Source organism: Peromyscus californicus, unplaced genomic scaffold, assembly GCF_007827085.1.
Source record: "Peromyscus californicus insignis strain IS unplaced genomic scaffold, ASM782708v3 Scaffold_15__1_contigs__length_86483966, whole genome shotgun sequence".
Classification (NCBI taxonomy): domain Eukaryota; kingdom Metazoa; phylum Chordata; class Mammalia; order Rodentia; family Cricetidae; genus Peromyscus; species Peromyscus californicus.
In genome coordinates this window covers 65,171,176-65,189,294 of record NW_026294447.1, presented here as the reverse complement: position 1 = coordinate 65,189,294, position 18,119 = coordinate 65,171,176, and the positions used below count along the sequence as shown (strand labels likewise).

At 47.9% G+C, this 18,119-nt stretch overlaps 1 protein-coding gene across 4 annotated transcripts in view; it reads right to left on the bottom strand.

Moving 5' to 3' along the window:
* Window positions 1-18,119, bottom strand: part of Ptprn2 (protein tyrosine phosphatase receptor type N2) — a 738,491-nt gene that overhangs the window by 388,205 nt on the left and 332,167 nt on the right. For all 4 annotated transcript variants that reach the window (XM_052739188.1, XM_052739186.1, XM_052739187.1 and 1 more), the window contains 2 exons: window positions 14,764-14,850; window positions 1,706-1,785 (listed from right to left, as the gene is read on the bottom strand). In XM_052739188.1, coding sequence (XP_052595148.1) covers window positions 1,706-1,785; window positions 14,764-14,850 — 167 coding nt within the window. The remainder of the gene's footprint in view (window positions 1-1,705; window positions 1,786-14,763; window positions 14,851-18,119) is intronic.

Below are 18,119 nucleotides of genomic sequence, written 5' to 3'. Positions count from 1 at the left end.
GGGACAGGTTGGCAGAGTCAGCATTCTGAAAGCTGTTGATACACAAGTCTCAAACCTTCACTTTCTATGTGATCTTTCCCTCAGTACAAAGTTACCACATGGTGTGGATGCATTTGAAGTGGCCAGAAACTAGATCAGAGAAAACTAACCTCATTCCCTTGAGAGCCAATAGGTAGGTTACTGTGTGTGAGTATTCTGACATGAACTTTTTTTAAAAATAAGAAGATTCTCCATGGTATATTGATCTCGCCAATGAAAGGCCACACGTTACAAAGGTATGAGCAGCACAAATTGGACTTGATGATCTTTTTTATTATTCTCACTTTTATTAGTTCTTGGAGAATTTCATACAACATAATTTGGTCATATTCACCTCTATCCCATTTGATCCATTTATAGTTCTTTAAAGTTCTAGCCAACTCACTTCCGATTGTGTCACTTCCTGTCCTGGGATGAGCTGTCAGTGATAGAGGTGTGTGTGCAACCTGTGTGTGTGGTCTTAAATGTGTTCATTTGTCACTCTTGTGAAACAGATGCTCACAAAGGAAGGGCATGGCCTAAAGTCTACATGAGATCAAAGCCATTGAGACTTAGTTCCGTTCTTCTCAGGTGACAGACTCTTTAGAACATCTCCAAGTTGACGCAGCAGTAATGACATAGTACTCCACCGCACTATGTCCCAGCTCTAAACATCTTACAATAAGGCAATGAAATGACCCTGTCAAGCTCAGCCCTGTCAACTTTTGAAGCCTAAGCACAACTTTGCTACCCTCAGATCACTCCACAGAGCATCTAAGGACGTAGAGGTCCCTGTGAGTAAGCCCAACAGCACTCAAGGCAGAGGAAATGAAGAGCAGGTCCCTTGTGAATGGAAAAAGGGAACTTTCTACTCTCTTCCATCACAGAACAAAAAAGATGCCATAAGGGTAGTGAAGCATACCAGTCTCAAAGTCAATAGGTACACTGGCATCAAAAAATCACTTACGGCTCAGCAACAAAGATGATTCACGAATTTAGCAATGCACAAGGGTAAAGGGGACCAGGCACTGCCATGTCTGGGACTGTGCCCTCAGCCTGGCCTCCCAGAAGCAGACTTAAAATACAAACATCCTTCAGACAAGTTACTCCAAACACCAGAACCTTATGCTACTTGCGTTCTCCTTACTACCAAGATTCACAGTCCACTGCGCAGGAGTGCTCAGTGGGTCAGAACATATCCTGGAAGATGTACAAACTGCTCCCTCTTCTCTTCTCCAAGTAGTTAGCCAGTCATGTTTTTCAATGACACTACTGATTACATCTCTACAGCCACTCCTAGTCTACCAGGGCAGAGGTCCCAGAGATGCCCTGAACCTGTCTAGAAGCCACTGAGTTCTCTCACACCTCTAGACCCTAAGGTGTGTCCATGGGGGCAGCAGCGAACCCAGAGTGCTCCCGGCTGGCACAGAATGAAGTCTTCTCACACAGAGCTACAGATACCAACTCTCACTTTGTAGAGCTTCACAGCTCAGACACAACAAGGTCTTTTGGAAGAAGCCAGGCCATTGCATTAGAGAAACCAAATGAGGGGGCCCAGCTGGGCTCACCCCTACTCATGCCACCTCAGACTTGGCCAGTGATGACAATGTAGTTCTAGGCTGCTCTCTGCCATGGCCATGTCTATGTGTGTGTGTGCATGTGCACACACATGTGGAGATAGCCTTACCTGTGGCCTTGATGACATCTGCAGTTGTCATGTTTTGGATGTTGGCACTCACTTTGAAGGTCACTGCTGGCCCCAAAACCCTGGAAGAGATCATTTAGACACAAGGTCATTTCTACATCAACACGAGAAGCTGCCTATCTGTGAGCTCCTGAAAACTGATGGGTTAGAAGTGCCCAGGCCAGCCTTTGCTGTTCCTGATGGTGTTTCTCTTGGATGCTAGGGCTCTGTTTCCATTTATAATAATTCTGATGACTTTACTTTTCACTAACACACACACACACACACACACACACACACACACACGCATGCACACATACATGCGCACCATAACACACACACCATTGCACTGGGGATATACTCTTATCCAAAGAACAGTACTTGTACCTGACAACGGCAGACAGCAATTCCTGCAAGTGTAAAGGAGAAGCTGTTTTGGGAAAGGACCTCAGTCTTGAGCACCAAGAGTCAAGAGCAGAGTGGGGAGAAGTGTTTTCAAACTTCTTTCTGCAGGAGCCACTTGAAGACCCATCATGTCATTAAGAACTACTTAATACAAAAGCCGCTGTCAGGGAGTTGCTAGGCAGGAATTATCAAAATGCCTGAAGCTTTATAAAGGCCATACTGAACATGGTTTTGAAGAAATGTGTCGCTTTACAGTTGAAATCATCTGTGGACCCCTTGTGATGTAGGAGCAAGATACTATATATAGCAAGCACGAGGCTGGGCATGTAAGGTCTGCTCTTGAAGGCAGGTGAACCTGTCTCCACAAACAATGACCATAAGACTCTTCATGGAATGGACACCTTAAGTACCTTCTGAAGGCAAATTTCTGGTAGGCTAGCAATAGGAAAAGTAACAACCTGCGGTGGGAGATGGTAGTTGAGGAAGTCCTGGTGTGGGAAGCTGCCCTACCACTGAGCTTCCACAGATCAGGTGCAAGCCACCACACCCTCACCAGCCTCACACTCTTCTCAAAGTATAGGACTGGACATGAGAATGAAACCACCACATGCCTACAACCCCTGTCCTCCCTCCCTGCCCTCAGCATGGACTTGCCCTTGTCTAGAGTCACATCAACTAGGAGGCTGGGTCTGCATCTTTAAACCTCACCCTGGACTGAGATATGATCTCTGCTCACAATATCTTCATCTCAGCTGCTGGGATTTCAGGACTCACTAGCCTCCAGTCAGCCCAGAGCTATGGCACACTGGAGGAAGAAGCAGTCTTGCTACGGCAAGGCAGATAATGCCCATTCCAGCAATCCAGCATCACTTTGGGCTCAGTCAGATCCGTACTGAGCAGTTACCTTCTCTGAGGAGTACTAACCTCCTAGCCTTATACCATAAACATCCAAAGCTCAAGTTCTGTTAAAATCCTTGGAAATACTGGCATTGTTATTTCCATATTGTCACCTAGTCCAAATCTGTCTCACTGCATGACAAAACTGAGAAATTTCTGTGCTGGGCTTTCCTGTCTGAGAATCCAGAGAACTCCCTTGGACGCTATTGTGGTGCTGATGTAGACACAGGCGTGGCTGACATCACCTTGCTCAGACCAACAAACTGTCCCCATCTGTGCCTTGTCCACAGGCTCTCACTTCCTGCTCTTAGATGGAACCCAGTCAGCACCCTTCCCGGCCCCCAAAAAACCAAGTGGTTTCATCTAGGTCAGTGCTTGTCCAGGGACATGTTCCTTCCTCACATGCCATGTCCTATCATCTCTCAACAATTCACTCAGTTCTCATCACATCTACCCGAATAAGCACCAACCATCATAAATTCTCTCTTCTAACACCTTTTAGAAAGTACTTCACCCATAAACATCTGATATCCAGTGCTTAAATGGAGTGAGAGTTACTACAGACCATTGTTAGCTTCCCAGTGGGGTTTATCAGCTCTGAGAAGCACTAGGGTGATTCTTATAGGTCTTCGTGGTAGAGTTGGGACATTCACATCTAGAACTCTCCTGATGTTCAGAAAGTCCTTATTCATATGAGAAATGCTCAGCCACAGATGCCACACCCAGAGTTGTTGGGAGATGACACCAGAGTACACAGTAGTCAACCCCACAGAACTCCAGTGTTCCTTGGGTAGCTTGGTCCCCTTCCTGAGAGTCTCTCCACAGGACATTCTCATGCCACCAGCTCTATGATGAAACAGCTTCAGGGCATGCAGTAATCCTACCTGGGAATGCCCCCAGAGCCTCCAGATATCCCTCTCAGCTGGAAGATTAGCCTAGCAGCCCCTACTCCTACTGAAGGAATGTACTGTTGTCTGCACCCACACCCCTCTCAAAGCATTCTTGGCTTTGTATCTCCAGAAAGGATTTTTAGGAAGGAAGGAGAGTAGTGCACCCATTTGCTGAGGACCCTGGAGATAAGTAACAGTCATGATCTCCAAATGCTGACAATTCGTCTCTGTGGTGGCCCTCTCCTCACCATGTCTGGGAAAACCCATGGTAGAGGATTTTCTGAGACCGGAACTCAAACCTGAATGATCCCTGAATCCCCAGACTGTACAAGGCTTTCTCAGACCACCAGCCCCCAATTCATGACAGGGAGACTTATTTTTAGTTATGAACACCTGGCCTTATCTTATACTTGTCCCACTAGCTCTTATAATTTAATTTAACCTGTTCCACTTCATCTGTGTTTTAACTTGGGTATTTTTTACCTTTCTTTCATTCTGTATGTCCTAATTTCATGCTTCCTCCGTGTCTGTCTGGCTGGCCTTTGGTGCCTCCCTCTCTTTCTCCCTCTTTCTCTCTTCTCAAGCCTAGATTTCTCCTCCTACTTATTCTCTCTGCCCACCAGCCCCATCTATCCCTCTACTGCCTAGCTATTGGCCATTCAACTTTTTATTAGACCAATCAGGTGCCTCAGGCAGGCAAGGTAAAACAGCAACACATCTTTACATAGCTAAACAAATGCAACATAAACAAATGCAACACACTTTTACATAGTTAAAGTAATATTCCACAATGCCAGACCTCAGGAACTTCTGTATCCCCAGGACTAGGCACTGGGGTTCCCCAATGTCTCCAGGGAATCTGTGCAGAGTATCCATCAATGAGGGACAATGTCACTGAAAATAAGCCTTATAGTATCCAAGAATTTCCTAGGAGAAGTCTAGCACTTAGGCAGACAAAAGTGTCACTTGAGTCCTTGGCAATGACACTGGGTATTTAGGAACAGGTTTTATAGATACTATCTATGTGTTTCTTGCTTATGAAAAAGAAGCCCCTGGCCTTGCATGCTCAGGAGAAAGAGAAACAACCAAGGACAGGGACTGCCACATCTCATGCCTTGCTTGGACTCATGGGTCCCACCAGCTATTGGTTAGTTATGTACAATGCTTGCAAGGTAGAAAAAGATCAACCTAAGGAGTGGCCTAGTTCCTCTGTTGGGAAGCTATGCCTTTGATGCCTGTAATCCTCGGCTCTACAGAGAACCCAGGGATCTCCATGCTCCTTTGCCAGCATGGCATTTAAGGTTTTTAAGACATGGGACACCCCACCTCCAGTGTGTCACTCAGAAAATCTTCCCTAAGGAGTCTCCTGGGTTGAGTGTGTGTGATCAGATCCCATGGGACTCTTGGAAGCATTCCAAATGACTTACTGAGAAAGAAAAAGGAGAGGCTGGGGAAGGGGAGTGGTTAGGTCTTCAGGAGAGGAAAAATGCAGAAACTGAAATTCTCAGTGAGTGAGGTCACTGCATGAGGCTCTTTGAGACCTGAGAAGGAGTATGCTCTGGTGATACTGGCAGTGAACCTTGGGACAGGAGCTGTGATGCATCTACCTGCCCTAGCACCTCCTGGACCAACCATCCTCTCAATCATTCACCCTGGCCCACATAATGTAGGAGCTCTGATCAGAAACAAACCAAACTGTTAGAATCTTCTCTAGGAAGTGACCATTTCTACCAAACTACACTGGAAGTTAGTTCTGTGGCTACACAGTATGGACCCAGTTAGCTGGGTAGCTCTACCCTTAGAACCTGGTACAGCAAGTGATGTCCTGAGCTGCAAATCAGTTGACTCTGACATTCAAATGCACAGAATAAGCAAGTCCTCAAGCTAATTTACAGGCCATAACCTCTAGGCTTATGGGCTCCACCTCAGTGACGATGACTAAAAGACCTCCAACTGGTTAACATGCAAAGGATGAGAAACTGTGGCGTGATTGGCCTTAAACCGGATATCTACAACATGCCCCCTCCCAAATAAATAGCTCAGGAACTCTGCAGAAGATGGAAAGACTGTAAGACCCAGAGGTTAGCAAAACTACTGTAAAATTTTTTCTTTTAAATATGATGGGGATATTACACTCATGAATTTACAGTGGGTAGGGTTTCCTGCACAACACCTACACAAGATTAAGCCAGTCAAAAGTTCACATGGATGGGGGAAGGGTTCACAAAACCCCATTCCTACCCAAGAAGCTTTGGACAACTGAAGGCTTACTGCTCAATAACATGCCACCCATGCACAGCATAACAGACTGCATACCCCACAGAAGTCAAATAAAGATCAGAATTGGGGTATAATTAGGAAGATTCCCTCACAGACAGGAAGAAAGCTCAGCACCAAGTCAGAGGAAATGCCCAGGTGCAGCTAGGAAACAAAGGCGCTCACTTTGTTCTTTGACTTTCAAGTTTCCCTTCAGATTCAGCGATAATTACTGAGAACACACGGCAGACAATCTCATTATCCCTGGGAGTTGTGTTCTCTGATGTCATTGGACACAGTCAGCACCAGAGAGATGCTGTCCTCAGGGAAGCAGGCCAGTTTCCTGGGGCTCTGGCCACAGTGCAATGGTTGGACAGAGCTTCATCTGTGTACATTTCTGTTCAAATCCACCTCTTTCAATCTACACTGGTGAGTGGTTAGTATCGAACTCACAGCCCGAGTGGAATATTGAAAACATCCATGTTTTCTCCATATGGTGCCAGGCAGCTCGGCGGTGCTTCAGTGTTATGCTCAGGGACATTTTAAACTGGCAAATCACCAGATAAAAATCACACAAACATGTGAAAGATGTGGCATTAAACAGACTGTGGTCGGGATGGGCCCTTGTTCTCAGTATGAATGCCTCCTCCTTCAGCTTGGGCTGAGGACATGAACGCTGGCAACCAATGTTTGTTTTGTGTGGCCAGGAATGGCCATGAACATGACACAGACCTGAAATAAATCCACATATACAGATGTAGAAGCATCTCCATACCCAATGCTGACCTCCCTGCCTTCTTCACGGTACAATGGCAGAGACCGCCCTGGTGGCCAACTGTGTACCTGCTACTTTCCTGCCCTGTGACTTTGGCACTGAACAATGATGAGCTTATAAAACTAGGATAATATGACATACCTTGAAAGGTATTTGTTTTATTGTTGTTTGGTTTCTCTTTTTTGGTTGGGCTTGTGTTTGCTTTGTTTTGGTTTTTAAGGCAAAGTCCCACAATGGGGTTCAGGCAGGCCTTGAATCTTTAATCCTCTTGCTTTATCCTTCTGAGGATGAAGCTGAAATGATAGGCATGTACTACCTTGCCTAGTAATAAGCTATGTGGTAATATATATTATAAAGAGAGACACACAATTATCCTCCCAATACATTTGTGTATGTGTATGTGTGTGGGGGGTGTTTGTGTGTTTGTATATATATGTGCATGTGTGTGTGGTGTGTGTGGGTAAGGATTGTTTGTGTGTAATATCAGTAGGAGAAACATGAAATTCCTTACGTTGCCTGAGCTGGCCTTAAACTCAGGATCTTGCCTCTGCCTTCCAAGCAGATAGGACTGCAGGAGCATACTACCACATGGGGTGGTCTGGCAGTTTGGCAGGTGATTTTGTGTGATGGAGTAGACATATTTGTCACAGGCTATCTATCTAGACTGGTTCTTTCAACCAACCACTGCTCATAGTCAGATGGGCCCACCCCTCCATGCCCTGCCACCACCACAGCTGGTGACCCTTTGCATGGTTTCATACAGCCCAAGCATTGTCCTGCCCTGTGCAGAAGCCTACTGTCCTGTCAGGCATGAACTGAGGGGAACAGAGCACAGGTCATCTCTGTTCCTCTCTGGCCTGTGACTTTAAGATTTGCACCTTAGGAACCATCTATAGACAGTTGCTATGGGGCAGACCTTAAGAGAGCCATTGGCTGACCTGATAGTGCCCAGGGTATCCCGCCATAGGGGACTCTTGATGTGGGGGCACACCTGCCTGTTCTGGGTCATGGTCCCCAAAGGTCCCTCAACTGGCTGGCAACCAAGTTCACTTGCTGGGAGAGGAAAAAGAAAAACAAAACAAACAACACAACAAAGAAACAAAAACAAAGGGAGGCTCTTGAAAACTTGGCCTCGGGAAGAAGGGGTCTTTGACATATCTGAGTGGACATGACACTTGAAAGTACTTATATGGTTGCTTAGGTGTCGGCATGTACGCCATCCCTTAGAGATACCCCAAGACATGCTAGGTATGGAAACCTATATTCCTGAGACTTTACAGAATTCCTTCATTTAAAACTACTGCTAACCATATTAAACAAGCCATGGTGCTCTCTGCAGGCAGGATGTGTTTCAGCAGCATTGCAGCTACCCTTGTCTCTTTTTTAGACGTAGTCCAGTGGCCCCTGAGTTCTGTGTGACTCAGTGACTCCACTGGACACTTCGTACATACTTACAAACATTCATTCTGTTATGATCATAAACCACACTAACAAAGAACAGAAGGGCTCTGTAGGATTTTAACTACCATACTTTGCATATCTTCCAGAACATTCTTATCCTATCACCCAAAGCTTGTAAAACAAACCAGTCAACCTTACACTAACATCAGTGTTGGGCATGGCAGCACTGCTCAGCTGAAGGCTACTTAGATGCCTGTCTCTTGTTATTGTTAGTGTTAGTTTATAACATTCTGTGTAATATCAGTAAGTGGTACATGAGTTTTCTAAGTGACTATGTGTCTGTCCATGGTGCTCCAAGCAGAACAGTCAGAACACCCTGAGTTCAGCCCACACTTAGACTTGCTATCCCATCAAAAATTGAGCAGGCAAGCAAGCTCGTGATGAAAGTTTATTTTTCTTCTTTTTAACCATTTCCAAAGCAAAAGCACTGTGAAAGTCTAGCTAACAACAGTTCCACTCAGGCTGCTGGATTTGGATAGTTTCTCCATCTATATTTCTATCTGTATCTGTATCTATATCTATTATATCTATCTATATATATCATCATGACTCCTACCCAACATAGGACTGGGGGCCTCAAGGCAAACTTTAGGATCTTCCTACACACACAGCAGTAGCTGTCTTTATAAATACTACATTGTAGTTAGTTCAAAGACAAGCTCAGACACTAGATTCCCTTGACCTTTTATGGATAAGATTGCCAAGGTACATCTGGCAACAACAGAGTTTGAAGGTTAACTTTCCTATATTGACATTTTGTAGCTAACATGAATGCAAAGACCATTTTTTTCAGTGAACAAACTTTGTTGAAAGTTGTTTAGAAATTAGTTTATTAACTTTTAGTAGATTGCTGATTGAATTTAGCACATTTTATCTTGACCTGATAGAATATGTGCTTTGTCTGTTTGGTGCCTTGATTTTGAGAGCGGTCCATATGGTATGTGGGTGGGTGGGTGGGTGGGTGGGTGGGTGGATGGATGGATGGATGGATGGATGGATGGATGGATGGATGGATAGAAGGGTGGATGGATGGATAGAAGGGTGGATGGATGGAAGGGTGGATGGATGGATGGATGGATGGATGGATGGATGGATGGATGGATGGACTAGCAGGTGGGTTGATGAATGGATTTTGCTAATCTGAACTCACCATGGGAAGGGTGGTGGGGCCACTCTTTCTCTTACAGTGATGACTTTGGGATACCACTGCATCAGCACCACATCCTGAGGCCTCCCATCAGGCCCTGCTCTCAGCTCTCCTGTGAACTATTTCTTGTAATATCTATAGCCCCAGAACCAACCATGTCACCTGGGGACTCTTCATTGCAGGGACTATAAGGTGTAGAGCTGATGACAACAGAGCAGAAAACTACATGGGCTCCTGGAAGTTTCCAGAGCTCACCTTGCCCTTTATCACTTGGAAGGTCTGAGAAGGGCTGAGCCACTTCCTCCCTCTGGAGTCATGGTATCATTTCACATTGGTGAGTTACTTGGCTAGCATAGGAAATATTAATGCCTTTGGCCAAAGCACAGGCTTCTCTCATGAGAGAGGACCAGTACTTTCCCATAATGACTTTCAAATATGCAACAGCTTATGCCTGCTACTGCCTGTTTAGTCTAAAGAGAGGACTGTGATTGTGTGTGACACTGTCCCCATTCCTTGGTGCTATTTGTCTCTGGCCCTAAGATCAACCCTTTGCAATCCAGGTGAGCACCGAGGACAGAGCCTGCACCCTGACCCAGTGACATGGCTGAGCAACACAGGCAAGCCGCATTGTTGTAGGCACAGGTGAGCAGGCTGTAGGCACCCAAGTCGTGAGTGATACATATTTACTGAGGTGTTCCTCCAGTTTCTGGATCCTCCTGCTGAAGGCATTGTTCTAGAGATATCCATTTAACCTAGGCAGCATCCCTGGTGTTCTTTTACCTTGGACCACAGAAGCAACCCAAGGCAGCTCTCACTCCTATCTGTCCTAGACACCTCTGTATTGACACATAGTATTGAGACAAATGGACAAGGCTAGGAGCAAATAAAGAATCTCAAGTACAATCTCTAAAAGTCTGCAAACTTCACAGATTGCCTCCTACTTAGAGGGTGGCAAGACAGAGCAAAACCCCGGGAGAAGGGGTATGAGGTCCATATGGAGGGCTGGTATCTCCCCAGGAGACCCTGATGGAGTGTCAGGTGAGAATGCCCATGGCTGCACTTGGGCCATTGCCCTGAACAAGCACACCAGTGAGAAACAGAACTGCGTCTTGAAAGATGAGATCCATAAATCTCAATCACAGTCTCAGGCTTTCCGTGGCCTGCAACGCCTGGGCAGACTCAAGACTCTGTGTAGTCTATCTCAGCCCAAGGCTCTGTGGTTCTCATTCAGAGAGCTTGGCTGAACTCCAAGCTCTCAGCAGCACCTTTCCTCATCCCATTCTTCCCACCTGAGTAGATGCTGCCGGGAAAGCAGCCTTCATCAGCCAGCCCAGGACAGCCATGATTAGTTATAAAATCATAACTGTGGTCGCTGTATGTCTGCTGGCATAATTACATCAGCATGCTAATGTCGTTTTAATGGTCTCTAATGATGTAATAAGAAATAATGGGATTTATTTGACAGCTACATAACCATTAACAAAACATATTAAGCATAACTAGCGCTTCCATAAAAATGCAGATGATGTCGGCAAGTGCCAGCCCACGTGTCCTGTATTTTGTACCTCTGAGGATGAGCTCTCAGATGAAGATGACCAGGCTAGGTCATGCTAGTTATGAACCCACACTCCTGAGACACTCTTGGGGTCTAGTCAGTGTCTAAGTCAGCCTATGGAACATGTGTCCTTCTCTGTTGAGTCACAGGGTTAAGACATTTAGATACAGCTCATACATTCAAAAGAGAAGAGCTGCTAACACCAACGTGCTCACATGCAGCGCAGACTCAGTAACACAGTGACTGGGTCGCACAGACTCTGCTAGGCAGGTCTGCTAGGCAGGGTTCTGGGGAAGACTTTGGAGCCAGCTGGGATCAACATTTAGCTTAGAACTGGGGTTAGGACTGAGAATAGGAAGAAAAGCCAGCAAAGACCATGGGGGCCTGAATCCCAGTGTTACACCTTTGTCAGGAAGGTTGTGTGATGATTCTACTCTATAATGAAGGACCACATGTTTTCTGAGCAGGAAGGAAGATTATCCAGTAAAATTCACAAAGAAGGTCAGCCAGGGAAGTTCAGGCCTTCTCCTCAGAGTGGCTGAGCAATCCCTGTGCTGGGAATAGGAAGGGCCTCTGGTAAACAGGAAGGTAGGAATGAGGTAAAGAAACCTGGATAGGGATCAGGAGTAGGAGCTTGGGGTAGAGGGTTGGCCAGTGCTGTACTGGGTCTCCTGTACCAGCATCCCTCTGTCGTAGCCCCTCCTCCCCATGCCTGGATCAACAGATGGTGGTCCTCTCTTCAAAAGTTACCAAGTACATTAATTACTGTTTTCATTGCTGTAACAAAATACTTGACAAAAAAAATGGGTTTATTTTGACTTACAGCTTCAGGATACAGTCCACCACTGTGGGGAAGGCAGAGCAGAAGCTCAAGGCAGGCGGATGTTCAATTGTGCTTGCGGTCAGAATGCAGAATGAAGTGAATGCTAGGACTCCACTCACTTTGTTTTTTCTGCAACCTTTTTATTCAGTATGGGCTCCTGCGCCCTGCGATGGTGCTGCCAACACTCAGGGTACATCTTCCCATCTCTGTTAACCTCTTTGGAGACGTTCTCACAGGCACACCCAGAGGTGTATCTCCTAGGTGATTCTAAATACAGTCAGGTGGACAATGACTGTGACTCTGTTGGCCTAGACAGCAGGGAAGGGTTCAGTTCAGCTCATGAGCACATTCTCAGACTGGGGGTGACAACAACACAAACGAGGGCTGAGAGGTCAGGCACTGAGGGAAGGAGGAAGGCACCGAGCTCCTGGGTGCAGGAAAACTGCCCCTGGATAGCCACATCCAGCTCTCCCCAAAGGCAAACCTCTTACCTTGCCTTAATAGCTCCTAAAGTGGAGCTACAGAGACTAGAAAAGTGCCCCTTCTCCCGTCTCAGAACATCTGCCCTGCAGCTCTCAGGGTGGCTCAGGGGGCTTGGCCTAGTGAGGAATGGTGACTCTTCAGGCTAAGATATGCTAGAGCCCGTTGGGGAAGGGAGAGGTGACTAGGAGCTGCCTGGGCAGCACTGTGCGTGGGCAGGCTCTCAGGAATTGCTTGTGTAGGGGTCACACAGCCCTCCATCCATATTTCCCTCTATAATATGGTTCCACTCCCAGGCTCCACATCCCACATGTCAGTGCTGGGGGGCGGGGTGGTGCATGAGGAGCAGGTGTGCAGACTGTAGAACTCCAGCAGCATGCTCCTTATACCAGCAGGCAAAGGGGGCATGCAAGGGTAGCAGGGACAGCATACCTCTTCAAAACTCAAATTCCCTTGACACACAGACTGACTTCCACCTGCCACCTGCCACCCAACCACTAAGAAGGGTTTTTGTCAAGGAGAATGATGAGTTTCAGTTACCCTGCACACCAGGGTACACTTTGTGCCAGAGGAAACTGTATATGCTGGGGGTGGGGGGCAGCAGAGAATCTGTGTGCCCTGGTTTCCTCTTTCCTGATGACCTGCACGAGGTATCTGGGCTACAGTTGCCTCCCACCGAGGTTGGCCCACCCTCCTGTGCTCTCAGATCTTCTGCCCCAATCTCTCCTGCAATATAATCACTTTCAACCACAAAGCAACCAAGGTACACACCCACTCTCTCACCCTCCCTCAGCACAAACGGCTGTGGCTGAACCTGATGAGGCCCCCTGGGCTGCAAAATGCCCTTGCCTCACGTCCATCTGGTTTAGAGCGAGGACTGAGCATGGGGTCTGCATCGCTCTTTGGATCATCGGTCACACAGACATTAGCACACACCGTACAATAGCCACTGAGTCAGAAACATGTCCTATGTGTGCCTGGGACCAGCAGAACCAGTGGCTGAGGGTATCCTGGGGAGCAAGACAACATGGCCCTCCAGGACAGCCCTCGAATGCCTCAGAAACACTAGAGTTGGATCCTCGTTGGTGGGGAGTCTCTGGCTCCCCTGAAGTTCTGAGCATGGAGGAGACCTGGATACCTGCAGGACTGTGATAGTCACAAAGAGTTCAGCCAGAAGAGCCCAGCCAAACCGCCGGAAGCAGCACCCATGTACTGACACCCGCTTTTGGACCTATGAGCCTGCCAGGCGTGTCTCGCGTTTTCTACCTCCTCTCACACAGTCTGTGTGGTGCTATCCCCTTCTTCTACCTCAACCCCCTGTCATCTCTCCTATCCTGTCACCGTGTGTGGGGGACGATTTGATGGTTGTTCTCCCTCCCCTCTCTGCTGTGCTGTCCCCGCAGGTCCTGAGTGTGAAAGCTCCTGATCCATCTGTAGACACGGCCTTTATGGTGAGTAAGTGTTTAAGTGTGTACATACCAATGCAACGAACATTCCATAATATGGGTAGAATCTCTGTTTGGGGGTCTTTATGGAATGTTCTGGCATCAGGTTAGTTGGGGAACCTCCCCTTAGATGTCCCTTACAATCTACAGTAAGTAGTCCGATCAGAGGCAAGGACAGCATGGATGCATGGGATCCCTAACTCGCTAGGACAAAGCTGGGTCGGAGTAGGCACTGCAATACACCTCTTGTAGATAACAGCCTGGGAGGATCAGGGGCTGTGTAATGTGAACAGGTATCCTCTCTGAGGCAGGGACTCAGGCCAGCCTCTACTTCAGTCCTTATATCCCATTTTACATATGCTAGTCTCTCCCAGTGGCATGTACCTGGTACCCTGCTCAATAACAGTTCCAGCATAGCTGGTATGCACTCATGCACAGCACCTTCTCCAGCATCCACGCACTTCGCACGGCATGGACTTCTGTTGGCTCTCATCAACAGAACAAGGATCTTGGCTGGGCTGTGGCTGAAAGTCCAGTGCACAGATTTTCACAACAGTGTCAGGCCCTTGTCCACAGAGGCACTGGGGCCAGTGTGGCATCTCTAGGGGCTCTTCCCCAGAGCCTGGAGCCTGTTCTGGCTGCTCCAGAGTCAAAGTGATGCCAGGTGCAGTGGCCCCAGGAAGCTGGCCTCCACCACACCATGGCTGGGAGGGTAGGCATCTTGTAATTAAATGTAGGTTTCAGCTGTATTTAAATAGCTTCCCAAAGCCCAGAGGAATTCTCCTTTCATTTCTGTTCTAAACAGCCATTCTCTGATATAATTAACAAGAACCCCAGGCACGCAGCTCTTTTCATCACAAACCAATTTCTGAGCCTGACAAAATGCGAGGTAAGCACAGGATGGCAGGCCTGGAGTCCAGTACTCACCTGACATCCGCAAAGAAGCTGGAAGGCACCCGGACGATGTGGGCCACTTCATCCATCAACTGCTTCCCCTTCTCTGGACTTAGGGGGCTGGAGAGGAGGAAGAGGAATATCATTACTAGAGCGGAGTAGCAAGTCTTGGGGGAGATTCTCAGCCCCTGGCTGCCTTCTGCTATCAAACTTTGTCAGTCCTGGGGACTCATTGCTCCTCAACACGTGACCTGATCCAAGGCCCTGCAGAACTTCCTGTTTGAGGTGGGGGCTACTGCTTCTTAATAGCACTCTGGGAAAAGGCGCTGCTCCCTCCTGAAGGGTGCTCTGACTGAGCCCCTGTTCTGGGAAGGGCTGCACCCTAGCACACCCCCCATTCTGGGGTCTGCTGTTGCCCTATGTGTCCCAGTTTTGGGGAGGACTTTCAACACTTGGCCCACTTGGGGACTGCCGCTATTGGACCCATGCTCCGTGCTGGGAGATGGACTGCCCCTCAACATGTGCCCTGCCTGGGGTCACTATCCTCCACTCTGTCTATTGCACAAGCACCAGGCACCCTCTGAAGTGGCTGTTGCTGATTGATTGAGAATCTCTGATTCTCAAGGGGAGGGGCTGCTGCTGTCCAGTGCAGGCCATTCTCCAACACACTCTGCTTGGGGGTCTCCCCTCACATACAAGCCCCAGCTGTAGGAGTGGGGGCTGCTTTCCTACTTGCACCCCACACTTGGGCCACTGCTTTCCGACACACGCTGCTTTCTGTGGGGGTGCTCTCTGATGCAGGCCCGGCTTCGGAGCCGCTGTTCTCTAGGAGGCCTTGCTCTGGGACTTCTGCTCCAGGGATCAGGTGACTCCTCAGGCGTGATGAATCACCTGATTTTCCAGCAATCAGACAGACAATACGGTGCAAATGGAATTGTTAGGAAGTGTAATGGGCCTGTGATGCTGCCACAGGCTCATCTCAGCCTTCAATAAAAATATAATAAAGAGGTTAGAAGGGAGGGGGAGAAAAAGAAAGGAGACAGAGGAGAGTGAACGCAGAGCAGAGGCCGAAAATCAGATTGCTGGGTGGTGTCGAGCGCACAAAGGGAAGAGCCATTTTACAGACTCGTTTCTGAAGTGGACTGCAATGCTAGGGAAAGGGTATTTGAACCCCACACACCAGTCACACGCATGCCAAATGAGCAGGCTTAAACGGTAGGTAGAGGTGCGTGCAGTCAAATTTGCCACCCCAGGAGGGTCCTGGGGCTCCAGGCTCCCCAGCAGGCCACAGGGGGAACAGTGCGATTGTGAAGCAGGAGGCAATGACCCAGTGGGCCTGGAAGTTCTCAAAACCAACCTTGAGCACCGGAATTGGTTCCACAGATCACAGCTGTCTGTGAAATCCTGTTAGCGCCACTTCAGAGAAGTCTTAATTCATATTGTTAGAGCAGAAAAAGGGCTTTTGGTCAGGGCATCCTTTGCTGCCTTTCCACTCCGTAGATATAGAAAGGATGGGGTGAACGTCCCTGCCCCCTAGGACTTGTTCTTGTGGAGAGATGCGTGACAGAGACAGCAAGAAAGCAAGTCATTCCGTACAAGTGCAAGGGTGTGACCTCAAGGGTGTGACCCCAAATCCAATCATGTCACAAGTGCGAGGGTGTGACCCCAAATCCAATCAATCACTGATGTACTATCCCCCCACCCCATGTCATGTGACTATCTGGAAACAGAGTCCTGTGAATTTTATTTGTTAAGATGAGTCACTGGTGCCCTTTAGGAAGGGGAAGTGACCCAGACATGGGGGAACAATGTGAAGACTTAGAGAGAAAGCTACTGTAGTCCAGGTCCATCTAAGACTACCAGCAGCAGGATATCCCCAGCCTGGGGACAGGAAACAGGCCCTGTCTGCACCTTCACCTCAGACTCCCAGCCTCCAGCACCATGAGAGGAGGAATGCCTGTCAGTCAAGCCTGGAGCCTGTGATATTTTGTTACCGAGGCCTGAAGAGACTCATGTGCACATCAAGAGGAACTGAGATGAGGAGGGACAGAGGGACTATTTTGGAAGGAGTCAGATAAGGCCTCTTCCCCAAGGCCAAGGAGCACAACCACATGGCATCAGACACTGAGAAAGGCAGGGACAGAGGTCAGGTGACAAGGAAGGTCAGTCAGAGCAAAAGGGACAAGCATGGCCCTGCCAGGATGAACACGGTGACAGGAGTGTCATGTGGGATTCTTTAAGGACAGAGTGCAGCCCGGGATGCAGGGGCCATATGATGATGATGAGGTAAGGTCTGGGGTTTGCAGGAGTTCAAGGCCGTGCTGAGCAATCAGCTGATTGACCAAGGATACGGAAGTGGAGAAGCCATAGGAAGGTCAGGCCATGTGCCGGGTAGATCGTAACTTATGAATCTGGAGACTGGTAGCCAGGTGGTCATGAAGAGTCTGCTGAGGGAGGATTGTTGAAGCTGTGGGCTCAGGGGGAGGGGCCTGGGGAGCCTCCAGAGTTTAAGGCAGCAGCAGGGGAACGAAGCAGCTACAGAGACAAGAGTGGTCAGGAGAAATGGTGTTGGTTGTTTTTGCTCTTTCGGGGGGCCCACCACCCAGCTCCCAAATAAATCAGACACGGAGACTGATTATTACTTATAAATGCCTGGCCTTAGCTTAGCTTGTTTCTTGCCAGCTTTTCTTAACTTTAAATTAACCCATCTACCTTTTGCCTCTGGGCTTTTTGCTTTTCTTCTGCATATCTTACTTTCACTTTTACTCCATGGCTGGGTGGCTGGCCCCTTGCATCCTCTTCTCCTTGTTCTCTTGCTCTTTTTTCTTCCTTCTTTTCCTCTCAGAGTTCTCCTTCTATATATTCTGCCTGCCAGTCCCACCTATCCCTTCTCCTGCCTCACTATTGGCTGTTCAGCTCTTTATTAGACCATCAGGTGTTTTAGACAGGCACAGTCACACAGCTTCACAGAGTTAAACAAATGTAACATAAAAGAATGCAACACATCTTTGCATCATTAAACAAATGTTCCACAGCATAAACAAATTTAACATATCTTAAAATAATATTCTACAACAGAGGAAATCAGATGTCAGATATTCTGAGATGAAGGTGGGAAGGCTGTGGGGTCATCGATGCTCTGAGGTAAGTGGGCCTATGACACAGGAGGTCTGACTGGAGACTGCTCTACAGAGAAGGGAAGGGAGGGCAGAAAAGAGCTCAGGAGTTCTGCCTGGTCAGGTGTGTTTAAGCTGGGGATACTCTGCTTGCTGCTACAATTGCTGTACTAAGATGTAAAGGGGAAGGTTGTTGGCTTTCAGGAGGGACAGGGACAACTTGTCTTGCTGAGGGACATGCTGGGGCTGGGAAACCAGTCACTATCTAGCCAC